At 47.4% G+C, this 13,380-nt stretch overlaps 1 protein-coding gene across 1 annotated transcript in view; it reads right to left on the reverse strand.

Annotated features, from left to right (window-relative positions):
* Positions 1 to 10,098, reverse strand: part of LOC128360287 (protein Atg16l2) — an 11,294-nt gene extending 1,196 nt beyond the window's left edge. The window contains exons 1-16 of the mRNA XM_053320691.1: positions 9,726 to 10,098; positions 7,619 to 7,676; positions 7,452 to 7,524; positions 7,272 to 7,345; positions 6,643 to 6,894; positions 6,375 to 6,440; positions 6,034 to 6,111; positions 5,779 to 5,832; positions 5,415 to 5,517; positions 4,918 to 5,023; positions 4,765 to 4,835; positions 3,728 to 3,799; positions 2,973 to 3,090; positions 2,244 to 2,349; positions 1,161 to 1,313; positions 1,024 to 1,071 (exon numbers count right to left, since the gene is read on the reverse strand). Of these exons, the coding sequence (XP_053176666.1) occupies positions 1,024 to 1,071; positions 1,161 to 1,313; positions 2,244 to 2,349; positions 2,973 to 3,090; positions 3,728 to 3,799; positions 4,765 to 4,835; positions 4,918 to 5,023; positions 5,415 to 5,517; positions 5,779 to 5,832; positions 6,034 to 6,111; positions 6,375 to 6,440; positions 6,643 to 6,894; positions 7,272 to 7,345; positions 7,452 to 7,524; positions 7,619 to 7,676; positions 9,726 to 9,975 (1,682 nt within the window). The 5' untranslated portion in view covers positions 9,976 to 10,098. The remainder of the gene's footprint in view (positions 1 to 1,023; positions 1,072 to 1,160; positions 1,314 to 2,243; positions 2,350 to 2,972; positions 3,091 to 3,727; positions 3,800 to 4,764; positions 4,836 to 4,917; positions 5,024 to 5,414; positions 5,518 to 5,778; positions 5,833 to 6,033; positions 6,112 to 6,374; positions 6,441 to 6,642; positions 6,895 to 7,271; positions 7,346 to 7,451; positions 7,525 to 7,618; positions 7,677 to 9,725) is intronic.
* Positions 10,099 to 13,380: the final 3,282 nt, after the last annotated feature.

Below are 13,380 nucleotides of genomic sequence, written 5' to 3' on the forward strand. Positions count from 1 at the left end.
GGTCATTTCAATGGTTTTCTGTGTAAATGTAATAGATTACATTCATTCACATTTATGTTATTTTGATATTGTTCTCTTTTTGTACAGCACGTATAACCCCTCATATGAGTCCTGCTGTATGTATGTAGCTTCAATAAACAGGCTGCTGACCTCCACCCAGGAACTCCTAAACCCGACCAACATGTCCTCTGTGGAGGAGATTCACCCTGAGATGCTGAAGGCTCTGGACATTGTGGGGCTGTCATGGAGGTCAGGGATATTGACCCATGGACTGGCAGACCGGGATGATGGTCCCTATTTTTAAAGAGGGGGGTCCCTATACAACCGCTGTGAGAGCTGTGTTCACATTCTCTGCAGTAAGTCAGACCTGGTCTCAGTGGGTGTTGGGCTCCATCAGGGCTGTCCCTGGTCTCTGATCCTGTTTGTGATCTTCATGGACTCATGAGTCTCAAGGTGCAGCCGGGGGGAGGAGAGAGTCCAGTTTGGGGACCTCAGAATCACCTCTCTGCTTTTTGTGGTTGATGTTGTTCTGTTGGACTCTACAGGTGAAGTCCTCCAACAGGCTCTGGGATGGTTTGCAGCTGAATGTGAAGCGGTCGGGATGAGAGTCAGCACCTCCACATCTGAGACCATGGTGCTCTGCTGGAACAAGGTGTACTGCCCCCTCAGGGTGGGGGGGGGGGGGTGCTGCCCCAAGCGGAGGAGTTTAAGTATCTGGGGGTCTTGTTCACAGTGAGGGTGAGATGGAGCGTGAGATTGACAGGTGACATCAGCAGTGATGCAGGTGGAGGACCCCAGATAAACAGGTAGGTTTTTATTTATTCATTTTATGTAAAGCTCCTTCGAGTAGTGTTAAACGCTCTCTACAAATAAAATGTACTATTATTATTATTGTTATTATTAAGAGATGTAAACAGGGCCAGACTGACCTGCTGATTCACAACATCTGTCAGTTTCACAGTTCAGACAGTTTGAATCTGGTGTCTGTCAGCTGATCAGAGACTGATCGGATCAATAACTCACCTGATCACAGCTTTGGTGCTGTCGCTGCCACATTTAAAGCCGTCCGCTCTGAGACACAAACACAAACAGCTGATGAGGATAAAATCATAAAAACCGACTCAAACATTAATGAATCATCACTGATCGGATGTTCCTACCTGAAGCACATGCGGTCGTTGCTCCACCTCCTCAGGTCGACCAGCTGGAGGCAGTCGTCACGGCAACAGCTGAGCAGCTGGCGATGGTCGGAGCTGATGTCCAATGACGTCACTCGACCCTGAGCGGGAAGCTCCTGGATACAGCTGACCGTCCTGAAGCAAACATTTCAGCTGTTTAACTACCAGAGTGACACACCTGACAGGTAACAGCATGCAGGTGACATACGACTGGTCAGGTGGGATACGAGCTGACCAATCACAGAACATTTAGTAGGTCTCATATCAGCCCCACACAGAATAAATGATCTATGAGTCAAATATGACCGGCTTTATTTTGAGAGTCACACTCGTTACAAAGACTCTGTCATGTATTTTATTTTGAAACGCAGCCCTCATTAAACTTGAAGATTAATTTACAGTTTTTAACATCTGTAAGTCAGAATTAGCTGTGAAGCCACTGCAGACAAAACCTTCATTAAACCTTCATTAAACCTTCATAAACCTTTATTAAACCTTTATTTATCCTTTATTAAACCTTTATTTATCCTTTATTATCTGGCCAGCAGGGGGCGACAGGCTTCCTCTCAGTGATGACCTCATTAAACGATGAGTTTAGTCTGTTAGTGTGTGTAATGTGGGCTGAGCTGTTGCTAGGCAACAGAGGAAGACATGGAGGAGTCAATTAAGTGGTGAAGTATGAAGTGGTGAAGTAGTGAAATGGTGAGGTGGTGAAGTGGTGAGGTGGTGAAGTGGTGAGGTACGAAGTGGTGAAGTGGTGAAGTGTGAAGTGGTGAAGTGGTGAGGTATGAAGTGGTGAGGTGTGAAGTGGTGAGGTATGAAGTGGTGAAGTGGTGAGGTGTGAAGTGGTGAAGTGGTGAGGTATGAAGTAGTGAGGTGTGAAGTGGTGAAGTGGTGAAGTGGTGAGGTATGAAATGGTGAGGTATGAAGTGGTGAAGTGTGAAGTGTGAAGTGGTGAAGTGGTGAAGTGTGAAGTGGTGAGGTATGAAGTGGTGAGGTGTGAAGTGGTGAAGTGGTGAAGTGGTGAGGTATGAAATGGTGAGGTATGAAGTGGTGAGGTGTTACCTGGTGTCCCAGACTCTGATCTTGGAGTCATAGTGTCCGCTGATGATGCTGTTTTCAGAGCAGACCAGATCGCTGCAGTATGACGCCACTTCAACTACCTGCACACCTGTAGGAGAAGTTCTGCTTAAACACAGTCTGCACCTGGTACTGTCACCTGGTACAGTCTGCACCTGGTACTGTCACCTGGTACAGTATCACCTGGTACAGTGTCACCTGATACAGTCTGCACCTGGTACTGTCACCTGGTACAGTATCACCTGGTACAGTCTGCACCGGGTACAGTCTGCACCTGGTACTGTCACCTGGTACAGTGTCACCTGGTACAGTCTGCACCTGGTACTGTCACCTGGTACAGTATCACCTGGTACAGTCTGCACCGGGTACAGTCTGCACCTGGTACTGTCACCTGGTACAGTATCACCTGGTACAGTATCACCTGGTACAGTCTGCACCTGGTACAGTGTCACCTGGTACAGTATCACCTGGTGCAGTGTCACCTGGTACAGTGTCACCTGGTACAGTGTCACCTGGTACAGTCTACCCCTGGTACAGTGTCACCTGGTACAGTCTGCACCTGGTACAGTATCACCTGGTACAGTATCACCTATTGATTAGTTATAGATCAGTTATTGATAGTTATAGATCAGTTATTGATAGTTATTGATCAGTTATTGATTAGTTATAGATCAGTTATTGATTAGTTATAGATCAGATATTGATGAGACTTACAGGCAGCTCTCTGCAGGTCCCACAGTCTGATGGTTCTGTCGGCGCTGCCGGTCACCACCTGATGAAGACCACTGAACCTCGCTGCTGTCACCTTCCTGCTGTGACCTGTCAGAGTCAGCTGACACAGGTGAGACAGACAGGTGAGACATAGACAGGTGAGACAGACAGGTGAGACAGACATGTGAGACAGACAGGTGAGACATAGACAGACATGTGAGATACAGATGGATGAAACTAAGACAGGTGAGACAGACAGGTGAGACACAGACAGGTGAGACAGACAGGTGAGATACAGATGGATGAAACTAAGACAGGTGAGACAGACAGGTGAGACACAGACAGGTGAGCCAGAGACAGGTGAGACAGACAGGTGAGAGACAGATGGATGAAACTAAGACAGGTGAGACACAGACAGACAGATGAGACAGAGACAGATGAGACAGACAGGTGAGACACAGACAGACAGGTGAGACAGACAGACAGATGAGACAGACAGATGAGACACAGACGGACAGGTGAGACACAGACAGGTGAGACACACAGGTGAGACACAGACAGACAGGTGAGACAGACAGACAGATGAGACACAGACGGACAGGTGAGACACAGACAGGTGAGACACACAGGTGAGACACAGACAGACAGGTGAGACAGATAGGTGAGACAAAGACAGATGATGTTTACTTTCTGGTCTTTGGTTGTTTCAGAACCAGCAAGCTGAGAGCGCAGTGCATGATGGGACAGTTTGTGGTTACCTTGGGAACAGAGTCGTCCAAACGCCACAACAATGCCGATTTATCGTATGACGCCGCGAGAATCCTCAGACCCTGAAAACACAAAAAACATCAGACTAAGGAGGTCAGAGGTCACAGTACAGGTGTGGTTGAGGTGTGGTTGAGGTGTGGTTGAGGTGTGGTTCAGGTGTGGTTGAGGTGTGACTCAGGTGGATTTATTGCTTTGAAATTACATTCATTCACATTTATGTTATTTTGATATTGTTCTCTTTTTGTACAGCACGTATAACGCCTCATATGAGTCCTGCTGTATGTATGTAGCTTCAATAAACAGGCTGCTGACCTCCACCCAGGAACTCTTAAACCTGACCAACATGTCCTCTGTGGAGGAGATTCATGCTGAGTTGCTGAAGGCTCTGGACATTGTGGGGCTGTCATGGAGGTCAGGGATATTGACCCATGGACTGGCAGACCGGGATGATGGTACCTATTTTTAAAGAGGGGGGTCCCTATAAAACCGCTGTGAGAGCTGTGTTCACATTCTCTGCGGTAAGTCAGACCTGGTCTCAGTGGGTGTTGGGCTCCATCAGGGCTGTCCCTGGTCTCTGATCCTGTTTGGGATCTTCATGGACAGAGTCTCAAGGTGCACCTGGGGGGAGGAGAGAGTCCAGCTTGGGGACCTCAGAATCACCTCTCTGCTTTTTGTGGTTGATGTTCTTCTGTTGGACTCTACAGGTGAAGTCCTCCAACAGGCTCTGGGACGGTTTCCAGCTGCACCTCCACATCTGAGGCCATGGTGTTCTGCTGGAACAAGGTGGACTGCCCCCTCAGGGTTGGGGGGGGGGGCATTTCTGCCCCAAGTGAAGGAGTTTAAGTATCTGGGGGTCTTCTTCACAGTGAGGGTGTGGGTCTCAGTATGACGCCACTTCAACTAGGTGTGGTTCAGGTATGGTTCAGATGTGACTCAGGTGTGACTCAGGTATGGTTCAGGTATGGTTCAGGTGTGGTTCAGGTGTAATTCAGGTATGGTTCAGGTGTGGTTCAGGTGTTGTACTCACCTTCGGGTCGAACTCGATGCAGGTGATTCCCTCCGTGCTGCCGTCCAGAGTCGCTCTGTGGGTCAGCGAGCCTGATGACATCATCAGTGAGGTCAGAACATGTCATCCCAATCACTGACCAATAGAAATGAAGCTGAGCTGAGACCAGCGTACCTGCGCGGACCTCCCACAGCTTGATGACCCGGTCAGTTCCTCCGGTGGCCAGCAGGTCCGAGCTGCAGCTGAACCGCACCGCGTTGATGCCTTGCTCATGAGCTTCCTGTCAGAACATCTGTCTGTTATAAAAACTACACAGAACTACAACTGCCATGATGCACCTCACTAACAGCAAGTACTCAGTGTGTAGTAGTCAGTGTGTACTCTGTGTGTGGTACTCAGTGTGTACTCTGTGTGTAGTACTCAGTGTGTACTCTGTGTGTGGTACTCAGTGTGTAGTACTCAGTGTGTACTCAGTGTGTAGTACTCAATGTGTAGTACTCAGTGTGTACTGTGTGTAGTACTCAGTGTGTAGTACTCAGTGTGTACTGTGTGTAGTACTCAGTGTGTACTCTGTGTGTGGTACTCAGTGTGTAGTACTCAATGTGTAGTACTCAGTGTGTACTGTGTGTAGTACTCAGTGTGTAGTACTCAGTGTGCACTGTGTGTAGTACCAGGACTTGCAGAGCTCTAACAGGAACTCTGGCTGACAGACAGATTCCTACGGGACAAAACTGATCCTCCTCCAAACTGCAGACAGAATGACCCCGCCTCTTCCTGTTTACACACACACACACACACACACACACACACACAAACACAAACACACACACACACACACACACACAAACAGACACACACACACACACACACACACACACACACACACACACACACACACACACAAACACACACACAAACACACACACAAACACACACACAAACAAACAGATTCATTTATTAATTCACTTCTGAACTTTTGTGAAACTGATTGTACGACTCATCTTCTGTTCCGGTCTCTGGAGGTTCAGAACTCACTCAAACAGGTCTTTGATGGACTTGAGAATCCTGGGAGACGTGGCGGACGCTGACCTGAGACAGACAGGTGAGACAGACAGACAGGTGAGACAGAGACAGGTGAGACAGACCGACAGACAGACAGACAGGTGAGACAGAGACAGACAGGTGAGACAGACAGACAGGTGAGACAGACAGACAGACAGGTGAGACAGAGACAGACAGGTGAGACAGACAGCTGAGACAGACAGACAGGTGAGACGCTGCAGTCTTTACCTGAAGAGACGAGCGTGTCCTCGCTCTGTGGACGAGGTCTTTGGAGACGTGGATCTGGAGGACGGAGCACTGGAGGAGCTGAAACACATCATCATCATCATCATCATCATCACCATCACCATCATCATCATCACCATCACCATCATCACCTTCATCACGATCATCATCATCACCTTCATCATCATCACCATCATCATCACCATCACCATCATCACCATCACCACCATCACCACCATCACCATCATCATCATCATCATCACCATCATCATCACCATCATCACCACCATCATCATCACCATCATGACCATCATCAGTAACATGATGAAGGTGTGAGGTCGTACCTGTCTATGATGACCTTTGACCTTGCTGCTGTCTGTAGTTCTTTCCTCAGATTTGCTTCTCGAGCTCTAAACAGAACAGAATGAGAGTGAGCTGCAGTTCCTAACCCTAACCCCCCCAACCCCCCTCCCCTAACCCTAACACCCCCAACCCCCAACCCTAACCCCGCCCCCTCCAACCCTAACCCTGACCCCGCCCCCTCCAATCCTAACTCCCCCAACCCTAACCCCAACCCCCCCCACCGTTGGGTATACAGAGTAGTTTTGGGACCTGGAGCGCCTCTCGTTGCGGCTGTTCATGCGTGCAGCGGCCTGCTGCTTCAGGTGGATCACGTCCTCCAGCAGGTGTCCTTCTCTCAGCTTCTCGTCTCTCAGACTCGTCTCGGCTCGTCTCTGTCGCTCCAGCAGAGCGTCGTACTCCACCTTCATCACCCGGTTCTCCTCCTGGAGCCGCTCCACCCGCCCCTGCAGCTCCTGGTGGGCATCAAATGCACCCGCCAGCCGACGCTCCTCCTCCCCGAGCCTGGGCAGAGAGAGTGACATCATCACCGTCATCATCACCGTCATCATCATCATCACCATCACCATCATCACCGTCATCATCATCATCATCATCACCATCACCATCACCATCACCATCACCACCATCACCATCACCATCACCATCACCATCACCACCATCACCATCACCATCATCACCGTCATCATCATCATCACCATCATCATCATCATCATCATCATCACCATCACCATCACCATCACCATCACCATCACCACCATCACCATCACCATCATCACCGTCATCATCATCATCACCATCACCATCACCATCACCACCATCACCATCATCATCATCATCATCATCATCACCATCACCATCAATGTGTGTATGTGTGTTACCTGGCTTGTTGGTCCTTCAGTTCTTCTTCTCTGGTCTGTATTTGTTGCTGCAGTTCGACCACCTGAAAGGCCAGCTGTAACAAACAGGTTAACATTAATTAACTAATGAAGTTCTTTTTTAAATCCATGTGATGAATCACATGACGTGTCCCAGTGATGATGTCAGCAGGTGTGTCCGACCTCTCCGGTGGTCTTCTTCAGCTGGTTGTTCTGCAACAGCAGAGACGAGACGCTGCTGTCACCAGAGGGCTGCCTGCATGTACGAAACAAACACACACAGGTGAGCTGCCTGCATGTACGAAACAAACACACACAGGTGAGCTCAGAGGTCAGAGGTCATCAGTTACCTGATGGAGCAGCTCAGGATTCCTTTAGTCAGACACGTCTTCTGCAACAGCCGAGTGTCTGAAAATAACACGAAAACCATCATGTAATATGTAACGTGTCCTGTAACATGTGTCCTGTAACATGTAACATGTGTCCTGTAACATGTAACACGTGTCCTGTAACATGTGTCCTGTAACATGTAACACGTGTCCTGTAACATGTAACACGTGTCCTGTAACATGTAACATGTGTCCTGTAACATGTAACATATGTCCTGTAACACATGTCCTGTAACATGTGTCACGTAACATGTAACATGTGTCCTGTAACTTGTAACATGTGTCCTGTAACATGTGTCCTGTAACATGTGTCCTGTAACATGTGTCCTGTAACATGTAACATGTGTCCTGTAACTTGTAACATGTGTCCTGTAACATGTAAGATGCGTCCTGTAACATGTAACATGTGTCCTGTAACATGTAACATGTGTCCTGTAACTTGTAACATGTGTCATGTAACATGTGTCCTGTAACATGTAACATGTGTCCTGTAATATGTAACATGTGTCCTGTAACATGTGTCCTGTAACATGTAACGTGTGTCATGTAACATGTGTCCTGTAACATGTAACATGTGTCCTGTATCATGTAAAATGTGTCCTGTAACATGTAACATGTGTCCTGTAACATGTGTCCTATAAAATGTAACATGTGTCCTGTAACATGTGTCCTATAACATGTAACATGTGTCCTGTAACATGTAACATGTGTCCTGTAACATGTGTCCTGTAACATGTGTCCTGTGTCCTGTAACATGTAACATGTGTCCTGTAACATGTGTCCTGTAACTTGTAATGTGTGTCCTGTAACATGTGTCCTGTAACATGTAACATGTGTCCTGTAACATGTAACATGTGTCCTGTAACGTGTGTCCTGTAACATGTAACATGTGTCCTGTAACATGTAACATGTGTCCTGTAACATGTAACATGTGTCCTGTATCATGTAACATGTGTCCTGTAACATGTAACGTGTGTCCTGTAACATGTGTCCTGTAACATGTAACATGTGTCCTGTAACTTGTAACGTGTCATGTAACATGTAACATGTGTCCTGTAACATGTAACATGTGTCCTGTAACATGTAACATGCGTCCTGTAACATGTATTCTGTAACTTGTAACGTGTGTCCTGTAACATGTAACATGTGTCCTGTAACATGTAACATGTGTCCTGTAACATGTAACATGTGTCCTGTAACATGTAACATGCATCCTGTAACATGTATTCTGTAACTTGTAACGTGTGTCCTGTAACTTGTAACGTGTGTCCTGTAACATGTAACATGTGTCCTGTAACATGTAACATGCATCCTGTAACATGTAACATGTGTCCTGTAACATGTGTCCTGTAACATGTAACATGTGTCCTGTAACACGTGTCCTGTAACATGCGTCCTGTAACATGTAACATGTGTCCTGTAACATGTAACATGTGTCCTGTAACATGTGTCCTGTAACATGTAACATGTGTCCTGTAACATGTGTCCTGTAACATGCGTCCTGTAACATGTAACATGTGTCCTGTAACATGTAACATGTGTCCTGTAACATGTAACATGTGTCCTGTAACACGTGTCCTGTAACATGTGTCATGTAACATGTAACATGCATCCTGTAACATGTATCCTGTAACATGTGTTATGTAACATGTAACATGTGTCCTGTAACACGTGTCCCGTGTCCTGCAGCCAGCACAGATGACACAGCAGCAGCAGACTGTCACACATGAGTGAGCTCACAGAGGAAGAGGAACAATGTGGTTATTTTAACTTCCTGAATAACTTCCCAGCAGCTGTTAGCCTGCTGATGTCACTGCTGGGCGTGGCTACAGCTGGTCTGATTGGACAGAGCTAATTACAGCTCTGTTTCTATACAAACTATAAGTAAGGAATTACTGAGTAACTCTATACTGAAGCTTCACTTCCTGTTTCATATTTTAAATTCATCTAAAACTTCATTCAGTGAATCTCACATTTAGCTGCAGTGATTTATACTGTAAGATGGTCTGAGTGGTCACTGACTGGTTCAACTGGTTAAACTGGTTAAACTGGTACTTGTCCTCCTTACAGAAGCAGATCAGGTCCTGGAACATGTCGTGCTGGTTCAGGTCTCTGTGCTTCAGCTGTCGGACGATGTGTCTCTTCCATCTGTCTCCTGCAGTCTGTCCTCCTCCTGCAGCCTGTCTCCGGCCGTCTCCCGCAGTGTGTCCCCCTCCCGTAGTTTGTCCCCGGCCGTCTCCCGCAGCCTGTCCCCGGCCGTCTCCCGCGGCCTGTCCCCGGCCGTCTCCCGCGGTCTGTCCCCGGCCTGCCTCCGTCATGTGTGGGCGGTCAGAGCGGGCTGTCTCCCGCGGACAGACGCTCCCAGACCGGCCAGATGTGTGCTCAGTGCTCGCTGTCTCCGCTCACTGAGCCGCCATGTTGTTGATCTTCTTCCTGATGTTTGTTTGTTTTTTAACTTCTCCTGACGTCGCTGAGAGGGGCGGCGCTTAGTGACAGCTGCCGGGTCTGTCAGCCAATCACCGCCCACTATCCACCCTTCCTGTTGACTGCGAGAAGTGTGTGTGTCTTTGTGTGTCTTTGTGTGTGTGTGTGTGAATGTGTGTGTGTGTGTCTTTGTGTATGTGTGTGCCTTTGTGTCTGTGTGTGTGTGTGTATGTGAATGTGTGTGTGTGTGTCTTTGTGGATGTGTGTGTGTGTGTGTGTGTCTTTGTGTGTATGTGTGTTGGGGTATTTTCACTGTAATAATTTATATCCAGTCATGTTTTAACATAAGTCATTATAATAATAATAATTAAAGCCGCAACGCATTTTCAAGATCCTGCCCCGACTTCCTGTTAGACTTACAGTTATGGGTCCAAGAGACTTTTTTGTTTGTCTTGACATGTTTTATATGTGTAACAAATTTCCTTTATCTACATCAATCTGGGGTGAGGGGCTCCATTTCTTTCATGTGCCTAGGAGGCGCTATTGAGCCATTTTACAACACACATTTTCACAAACCATGAAATATCACATTTTTCACCGGGTGTGAGATGCGTGCAAAGTTTCATGAGTTTTGGGTTATGCTTTTTGTGGTTGATGTTGTTCTGTTGGACTCTACAAGTGAAGACCTCCAACAGGCTCTGGGACAGTTTCCAGCTGAATGTGAAGCGGTCGGGATGAGAGTCAGCACCTCCACATCTGACACCATGGTGCTCTGCTGGAACTAGGTGGACTGCCCCCTCAGGGTTTTGGGGGGGGGGGCTGCCCCAAGTGGAGGAGTTGAAGTATCTGGGGGTCTTGTTCACAGTGAGGGTAAGATCGAGCGGGAGGTTGACAGGTGGATGGGTGCAGCACCAGGTGGATGGGTGCAGCACCAGGTGGATGGGTGCAGCATCAGCAGTGATGACCGTCCTGGTGTAGAAAGGGCTGAGCCTGAAGGTGAAGCTCTCAGTTCAGCAGTCAGTCTACGTCCCAACCCTCACCTCTGCGCACCAGCTTTGGGTAGTGACCCGAACAATGAGATGCTGGATCCAAGCAGAGAGAGTCTGGGCTCAGCCTTAGAGATCGGGTCAGGAGTTCAGACATCCGGAGGAGGCTAGGAGTAGAGCCGCTGCTCCTTCATATGGAAAGGAGCCAGCTGAGGTGGTTTGGGCTCCAGGTCAGGATCCTCCTGGACACCCCGCTTTAGAGGAGTTCCAGGTATGTCCAACTGGGAGGAGACCCAGAACACACTGAAGGGATTACATATCTCTGCTGGTCTGGGAACAGCTTGGGATCCTTCAGGAGGAGCTGATGAGTGTGGCTGGACAGAAGGAGGTCTGAGTTTCTGGGACCCGGATAAACAGGTGTATTTTATATATAAAGTATTCAGACTCTATTTACTGTCTGAAGGTCTGTGTGTGTGTGTGTCTATGTGTCTTTGTGTGTATGTGTGTTGGGGTATTTTCTCTGTAATAAAAATAAGTAAAAACAAACTAATTTATATCCAGTCATGTTTTAACATAAGTCATTATAATAATAATAATTAAAGCCGCAACGCATTTTCAAGATCCCGCCCCGACTTCCTGTTAGACTTACGGTTATGGGTCCAAGAGACTTTTTTGTTTGTCTTGACATGTTTTATATGTGTACCAAATTTCCTTTATCTACATCAATCTGGGGTGAGGGGCTCCATTTCTTTCATGTGCCTAAAGGGCGCTATTGAGCCATTTTACAACACACATTTTCACGAGCCATGAAATATCACATTTTTCGCCGGGTGTGAGATGCGTGCAAAGTTTCATGAGTTTTGGGTTATGTTTAGGCTGCCAAGATTGGGTTTGTTTTGGGTGAAGAATAATAATAAAGAAGAATTCCTACAGATTCAATACAGCTGGGGTGTCAACCATGCGGCCCGTGGGTCAGAACCGGCCCGCCGAGGGGTGCGATCCGGCCCACTTTCCTTTCTTTTCCTTCCTTCCTTCCGTCCTTCCTTCCATCTGTCCTTCCTTCCTCCCTACCTTCCTTTTATCCTTTTTTCCCATTTTTTTTCCCTTTTTCGTTCCTTTCTTCCTTCCATCTGTCCTTCCTCCCTTCCTTTTTTCCTTTCTTCGTTCCTTTCTTCCTTCCATCTGTCCTTGCTCCCTTTCTTCCATCTGTCCTTCCTGCCATCTGTCCTCCCTACCTTCCTGTTTTCCCTTCTTTGTTCTTTCATTAGTTCCTCCATTTCTTTCATCTGTCCTTCCTTCTTTCCTTCCTTCGTTCTGTCTGTCCTTCCTACCTTTCTTCTCTCTTTCCTTTCGTCTCGCTTTCCTTCCTTCCCTTCTTATTTCCTTCCTTCCTTCCCTCTATCTATTTAATGATCCGGCCCACATGAGATCAAATTGGTCTGTATGTGGCCCTTGAATGAATATGAGTTTGATACCCCTGCAATAGAGCCTTCACACTGTGGTGCTCGGGCCATAATAATATTAATAATAATAATAATGATAATAATAATACTAATAATAATGATTTTTATTTCTAGAGAGCTTTTAACATACTCAAAGACACTTTACAGCAGCAGGTCCATTAAGAACAATTAAACCAATCAATGAAAAGGTTGTGGAGGGATGAGGAGCTAGAGGAGGTTCTGGAGTTTATTGAGAGCTTTGGAGGAGGAACCGAAGAGATGCTGTTACTGTAGTCTAGGAGGGAGGAGACAGAGGAGTCAATGAGGGTTTGAGGAGGTGATGGAGGAGTAGATTAGAGTTTGATGAGAAGAAGTTAATATCAGGATTCAAGTTTCTTTATTGTGATTCAAATGTGTTAAACAATATTATCAGTTATGATGTTCAACAGGTAGGAGGCTCCTCTCTGCTCCTCACTGCTCCTCACTTCTCCTCTCTGCTCCTCTTTGCTCCCCACTACTCCTCTCTGCTCCTCACTTCTCCTCTCTGCTCCTCTTTGCTCCCCACTACTCCTCACTGCTCCTCACTTCTCCTCTCTGCTCCTCTTTGCTCCCCACTACTCCTCTCTGCTCCTCACTTCTCCTCACTGCTCCTCACTTCTCCTCTCTGCTCCTCTTTGCTCCCCACTACTCCTCTCTGCTCCTCACTGCTCCTCTCTGCTCTGCTCCTCACTGCTCCTCACTGCTCCTCTCTACTCCTCCCTGCGCCTCACTGTTCCTCTCTACTCCTCACTGCTCCTCTGTTCCTCACTGTTCCTCTCTGCTCCTCACTGTTCCTCTCTGCTCCTCACTGCTCTGCTCCTCACTGCTCCTC

Source organism: Scomber japonicus, chromosome 6, assembly GCF_027409825.1.
Source record: "Scomber japonicus isolate fScoJap1 chromosome 6, fScoJap1.pri, whole genome shotgun sequence".
In the NCBI taxonomy this organism is placed as follows: Eukaryota; Metazoa; Chordata; class Actinopteri; order Scombriformes; family Scombridae; genus Scomber; species Scomber japonicus.